Here is a 7,745-nt window from a genome sequence, read left to right as displayed (position 1 = left end):
GGTGTGTGTGTGTGTGTGTGTGTGTGTGTGTGTGTGTGTGTGTATGATTTCAGCTATTGGTTTACCTCTTATTGCATTATTGTCTTATTCTGATTTTGTTACTAGTAGGCTTTGTAACAGCAATTTTGCTGACGCCTAACCATTTGCAAGCTACTATTGTCTATTGTATTTATGTTTATGTTAACTATAGTCTATTGTATCACATTTTATGTCTTTTACTCTGTTAATATGTAGTCTTTTTCATATAGCTTTGCAATAAACTAAATTAAAAATTTTTAAAATTTAAAAATTAATTCAATTTTCTATCACTTGCTACTTGTGGCTCTGAGATTACTTGTCATTCCAAAAAGAAACCTTTAAATATTTTAATTGCATATAATAATGATGATTGACTATAAAATAAAAAAAATCTTACCCATAAGTATAAGAAATAAGATATCATCCATCATGCATAAATCAATTTATTCATTTTTATTTTATATCATTGCAAGTTAATATCTAGCCTTTTGTGCCTTCTTTATCATTTCGTTTTGCCCAATTTTATTCAATTTTTTATCTGAATTAAATGTATTTACAATGAATTACATATAAAGTTATTACTCCAACATTTAATTTCGACCATAATTGGCGACTTCCTCTTGATTTAATTGATTTTAATTAAAATCTTTATTTTTAGCAAAACGACAATCCTGAAACTTGTTGATTTTTAAACTGGTGATTAATTACACTTATCGAGCTTTTCTCAGAAAGGAATAACACATATGTTGCGTGTTTTTCATCCATAATAGCGGAAAATAAGCTACATTTATGTATTAAATGCGCAAACATCATATCGCATGAGCGTCGTTTGCGATAAATAAAATCACTCGTTGAACTGATCCATATACTATGCGTTAGAGACTGGATGCTTGCCTCGGCGCTAGTACCGACCCGATTGGAAAAGTGGCCGATTGTCCCATTAATTGGTATTTCTCTGTGTCGCGGCACGTCGCAACAGTTCCATTTCACGCTACTGGCATTATCGCGCGCGAATAATATTAATATTGATAAAAGTAGAGACACACACATTCGTACCATATCACGTGTCTGCTTTTGTTTTCCCTTCTAAATCTTTCATACAACTAACACACAACGTGAAGATTAATTACTAACAGCTGCACAAACATATACATTCTTATTGAAGAAACGGTTGCTAGCGAATATTTATCGCATTTCGTATTATAATTTACAATTGATTAGTAAGTGACTAATTTCGAATACAAAATTATCTTTTGCTATTATGATTGTGCCGATGTTACAATCACGACTTTTTCTTCCAGTCAATTATGAGAATAAATTAAATTGTAAATTGTAGATGCATAATTAATGTTATAATATGTGATCAATTTAGTGTTTCCAGTGATTTTTACTACTGTTCCTAATAACATAGTATAAATTATTTTTTGCGTTGTGATCGCGTGGCTAGCTACAGTATAAACTAACAACTGTTGCATGTGTTCATCAACTGTAAAACGCGATCTGAATAGTTATTTAAGTGCCACTTTATAAGGAAATCATTTGCATTGTCAACATTGCACTTGAATGCAATCAGCGAACGTAATCATCAGACTGTAAAACTGTAAAGTGAACAATTGCTGTTATTGGCTAATTGTTTTTTACTTCCGCTAAATATTTCTTTGTATCTCTAGGAATTGGCTCTCTCGCCGACTTCCAGAAGCTTTGAGATGTGGAAGGACACCAGCAACCTCCCGCCTTTGTTTATGAAGGTATATCTCTTTAACTGGACCAATCCAGAGGAACTGAACATAAAAAAACCGCATTTCAATCAAGTTGGACCTTATTATTTCAGGTAAGACTTTGATTCAAACGAACAATTTTTATTATTAAGATTTACGAAATCTTATGGCATAGAAAAAAACATACAATAAGAAGAACGTATAATATATTTTTATCTAACATATTTTTATCAAATGAGAAAACAAGATTAATTCCTTCAGTAAGACTCACTATTAATTTTTATGTGTGTTAATTTTCATTCAGAAAAATGTGAATATATTTCAATAATATTTTTAAATGTAACGACAGAGAAGAGAGAGAAAGAGGAATCACTAAACACATAGAAATAGAAAGTTTCGAGGTTCTGTGATCGAAGCATAAGCCACTGCAGATAAGATAAAATTATAATTACAATAGTTACTGTTTGTGTCAACGCGTCTTAATTATATTAATTTTAATTATAAACAGACTATTTCAAAATTAATGCTTTAAAAATTGTGTATATTCTAGCTTAACACGTTAAGCGCCGACTTCTTTTAACTTTTTGTTTGCGTATTTATTTATATTCGTCAGCATAATTTTTTATACTCGCAATCAATGTACTCACTTACCATATAAAAAATTTTTTATCATCACTGATAACGGATAGTAGACAGTCTGATCAAAAAGTAGGTATATTGTCAGTCACCAATGACTGATATGGCACTTAACATATCAAAAATGAAACAAACGATTGTTAAACAAATGGCTGAATTTTCAATAAAACTGATTAATCTTAAGATGAAATAAATATGTTTTGCAATATTTATTATAAAAATTAATTATAAATTAAAATTAGACGAGAATAAATCAAGTAATACACATAATATCATAGACATATTTTCGATCAAAGCAAATCTTAGTACTCAATGCCAAATGAAAATTTTTGCAAATATATTATTTTAATCTTATAAATTGCATACCGATACAATTTATTGAATTTAAATCGTTTTCGCAAATTGAAGCTGAATTCAACTGAATTGAAGCTAAAATTATTATCATAATTTCGTTGATTGTCTTTTTTAAATTAGTGATGCTAATAAGCAATATTTATTAATAGAATTATTTCTATTAATTAGTAAATCACAATTTAAAAAAAATAATAAAAATGTTATTAATTTTGACAACAAAATTATAAATTGCAATTACTGTTTTCATTTAAATCGATAGTCGCATAATAAACAATAATTTTTATGACGTACTTATCGTAATTTAAATAGAAAATAATAGTAACTTAGACTAATTTATAATTTTGTAATGTCAAAATTAATAACCTTCTTATTATATATTTTTTAATTATAATTTACTAATTAATAGAAATAATCTTGTTGTTGATCAAAGCGAATCTTAGTGCTAAATGCAAATTTCTGTAAATATATTATTTTAATTTAGATTACAATTGCATCCTATTTATGAGCAAAGTTAATATGATTAACGTATTAACACAATATTAAGTGTAGTAAAAAGAAATCCATTATTTTTGCATGAAATTGAATGGAAAAATAATGGATTTCTTTTTTACTACACCTAATATTATCTATTTTATATTGTCTATTTTATATTACAGTATCTATTTTATTTTGATAAATAAGTTGCATTTAATAAACAAACGTTTTAATGATCATAATTAGTACATTAATTAGTATTACAAGAAAGATCTAAATCTAAAAATTTAAATAAAAGAAAAGTCATAAGAAGAAATCTGATATACTTCATATGCAAAATGTAAACGTCAGGTTATTCTAATTAGACTATGAAATTATAACACGATAACGAATCTAATGATGAAGAAGAAATAGTTAACCTCATTGTATTGATGTTAATGTATAAAAAAATACCAATCACGCGACGCGTAGGCGAGTCTATATGAAGTAATTGACTAATTAATTATTTTTTTCTCGATCGTAATAACATGTATTTTACAATTCTTCAACAAGTACTATATAGATGCGTTCCCTTATTCGCGTCGTATTCTTCATTCGACTAATTTATCTCAAAATACTTTGGCGTTAAAACTAATAAATGTGTAGAACTACCCGTTGTAAAAATGATTCGAGATATGAGTACCATTACACATTTCGCAATTTTCGTTTTCCAAGAACACCTCACGCGTTTTTTAAGGGCGCGTTCATATCTTGACGGAAAAGCAAAAAGCGGAAAAACAGCCAATCAGAACTCTGCTAGTCGACAATTTCGGCTTTTTGTACTACTTACCACCAACGTGAAATGATTGATCACTGCTTTTCCGCTTTCTGTTTTTTCAAGATGTAAACGCGCCCTAACACGCATAAACATGAAGAGTAAAAATAAAAGTTGCAATCATAAATTGGATTGAAATCTCGTGTACTGAAATTCTTAAGTTTCTTTAAAGTATCTTTTTGACACTCAGTTATTAAATATCATTAACGAAATTTGAAGAAATTTAAAGTTGAATCAAGTACACGGTTGAATTTCGCTCAAGTTTGTGATTGCGACTTTTCTAAATTAATAGAATTATGATTAACGAAGTATAAAACCATGTACATAATTATTTGGAGCAATGGTCATCAATTCAGATAAACAAATTAAACTTAAATTTTATTATCGTATTACCGCCTAAAATAAAATTATCTCCTAATCCAAATTCTCCTACAATCTTGCTTCCGTTCCTAATTTTGTATTGGTAATATAAAAATTGCGGCTTTGACAATAAGAGAGCATTAGGTATGGTCATTATCATTACATACGTACGTCCTGTATGGTTGCGGGGCAATTGGCCCCGTTAATATTAATAAGCAATATATATAGGTCAGATATCTGAGTTGCGATTGAATAATCAACCTCAGAAATAGCAGCAATCAATAAATTATGTATCAATTAAAATGAAGGCAGAAAATGTATGTATTATTTAATTTGCATACAAATAAAACTACTGTACTACAAAAAGTGCAGTGTATTTAAAATGTTTACATTTAAAACATATTTCCCAAAACAAATGTTTAATAATAAAAGATGTTTCAGTTTTAAACGTTTCCGTATTTTAAATATAAACATCATAAAGTTTTAATTTATTCAAAATGTTAAAAAAGTATTTATTTTTTCTTAAACTAAAAAAAAATGTTTTATTATAATCTATTTTTTTGTATATCAAAAAATAAAATATCTTATCAATATTAAACGTTTACGAAGGAGAATTTTTTAATACAAGATTTTTAAATACAAGATGTTGTACTAAAAAACTGTTTATATTAAAACGCGAGAGATGACGTCGAACTGGAAGATTTTTTTTTTAAGAAAATTCGACGCTCACCTGTGTATGTGACCAGCAAAACAGGCAAATTTAATAAAATAAAATTAATTAGTTTTTATAAAATTAAACATTATCTAAAATAAAATAGCTTTTAGCATTTTTTAAAACGCAAGAAACGTTTAAGAATCAAACATTATTTAAAGTAAAACAGTGTTTTAACATTTTCAATTTAAAACATTTTTATAAACTCTAACTTTATGTGTTTTAAAATAATATATACTTCAAAAAATTAAACACTTTTTAGCGTTTTATGTACCCATTTAATATTTTTAAGTATTTGAAAACGGAAATAAGAAATATAATATTTTAATATCTTAAAATTAAACATCTTCTTTTATGAAAAATGTGAACGTTTACATTAGTGCGTGTTTTATTAATGTTATCCGTTTTTAATTCATAAATTTAAGAATAATGCTTGACAACTATAAAGAGTACTCTCTTGACTACAAAATCAAGAAAGAATGGAAGAAATCGTTAATGTAATTATGAAATGCAGGGAAATAAGGCAAAAAGACAATATCCAATTTAATCATGAGAACAAAACTGTCAGCTATTTTCAACGACGAATATGGTACTACGATGCGGAGCGGAGTAATGGAAGTCTTAGCGACATCATTACTAATTTGGACCCCGTCACTGTGGTAAGTTACTTTATTACATCTTTTATCGCGTGCTTAGTAACAATAAATTGAATTCACAATATCAATTGTAACAATGTAAACAAAAAAATCGTACGTGAAATTGAGTAACAATACAATCGTATATAGGAAGATGTATCTGAATTTCCGGATTTTTAATTCTATATTATAGCACAAATTTTTTTCGTGACTATAAAAAAATTTATGTAACATCAAATATACATCTAAAGATAGTTCCTATTATTTTTATTTATAAATAATTTGCAAAAGCATATTACGTTATATTACTTTGCGATAAAAATTAAATAAATAAATCAACAAGATATTGATATATCAGCATATGGCTTCGGAATCATACCGGGTTATAGAAAGTTAAATTCCATTCTGACATGAAAATAAAAAATAATCAATTCAAGAAGAATCAGAGATATTAAATACTATAAATATATTTATTTATTCTCTTTTTTTACAGTCAGCAACGCACAAAGTTAGATTTTGGGAAATCGACTGGCAGAAGTCACTGTCCTTTCTCTTAAGTAGCACTAATCGACGATATTACACTAGTAAAACAGTGAATGAATTACTGTTTACAGGCTATCCTGATACTTTGTTCACTATGAGCAAAATAATGCCATTAGACGATATTCCGACGATTGATCGTTTCGGCTGGTTCTATACGGTACGTATAGACAGTATTTACTAATAAGACAGGCTATTTCTGATAGGTTCTTTTTTCTTAATGTTTCATTTAATCAGCGAGGACAACTTGTTAATGTGTGCAATATATTAAATGCACTTCGAAGATTATTGCTTGTATGATTATTTGCGGTTTCTCGCAGGATTACTGTTAATTTTTTATTTGCATTGAGGATCATTATGAATTGCAGAGCTAGATTTAGTTACACATTTTGGTTACCCGATTTCGACTTCGACATTTACTATTCCCTTGTTACCGCTTGTATTTTTGCAATAATCCGCCAAATGTTTATGTTTGAAAAACGTATGTCACTTTACCTCAGAAGCATTCATATTATATAGAAATAATAGTAATCCCCCAAGTAACTTTAAATAATTTTAGATTAATAATTCTTCATTAATATTCATTAATATACTGATAACAAAAAGCTTTTCCTAAATTATTTATTAAGTTAATTAATTAATAATTCAAAAGAGAACAATTCTAACTACACGAGAGAATTTTCTTTTAAAATTTATCTTGAAAATATGGTAGTTATGGTAGAACACAATATTTTAAAGATTTTTATCATGCACTTTAGTAAAATTAATGAAACTTATTTTATACTTTATTGTAGTTTTATTAATGAATGAGAGAAATGTACATTAAAATTCTTCGAAATACAATGTTGACCCACGACTATCATATTTTCAGGGTAAACTCTAAGAAAAGAAATTTCTCCATGTAATTACTTCAAGGGAGATTCAAGAGAATTACAATTCTATCATTTAATACATACGAACGCTTATTCTGAGATGAATCACACTTATTTATAACCTCGTTGCTAAGATATGAGTGACAAGAAAGAGTCAGTAGGCGTCATCAATGAAATCTGTCCGAAATGTATAAATTAAATCCCAGCTCGTACCATTTATTCTGCTTCTTCAAATATTAGAAAATCAGAGATTTCCTGTCCTGATTCTTTTATTACTGTAATAAATAAAATTCATCTCTTTCATTTGAAATACTAATATTAAAGATATTTGGCATTAGGGATCACTATGAAAGATGTAAACAGCTATTAATGTCAACAATAAAAATTATATTTTAGATCGTACATGTGAGAATATAATTAATACGAACTAGAAATGCCTATAACGATTGAAGCTAGATTTTTAATGTTTAAATAATTCAGTATGAATTATATATATATATATATATATATATATATAATACTATATATGCATGTCTTTTATTATCATATTTGTAGTTATTCGAACTGCGCCGTAATTTGTTTTCCGGTATTTATAACGACAATTAAACTTCT

At 27.5% G+C, this 7,745-nt stretch overlaps 1 protein-coding gene across 1 annotated transcript in view; it reads left to right on the top strand.

The window, feature by feature from the left end:
- Window positions 1–7,745, top strand: part of LOC105626020 (protein croquemort-like) — a 16,372-nt gene that overhangs the window by 2,224 nt on the left and 6,403 nt on the right. Inside the window, exons 2-4 of the mRNA XM_012207329.1 lie at window positions 1,689–1,849; window positions 5,601–5,745; window positions 6,215–6,421. Coding sequence (XP_012062719.1) covers window positions 1,689–1,849; window positions 5,601–5,745; window positions 6,215–6,421 — 513 coding nt within the window. The remainder of the gene's footprint in view (window positions 1–1,688; window positions 1,850–5,600; window positions 5,746–6,214; window positions 6,422–7,745) is intronic.

The sequence above is a fragment of the Atta cephalotes genome (genome assembly GCF_000143395.1).
Source record: "Atta cephalotes unplaced genomic scaffold scaffold00004, whole genome shotgun sequence".
Taxonomy (NCBI): Eukaryota; Metazoa; Arthropoda; class Insecta; order Hymenoptera; family Formicidae; genus Atta; species Atta cephalotes.
This window is presented reverse-complemented; position numbering and strand designations above follow the sequence as displayed.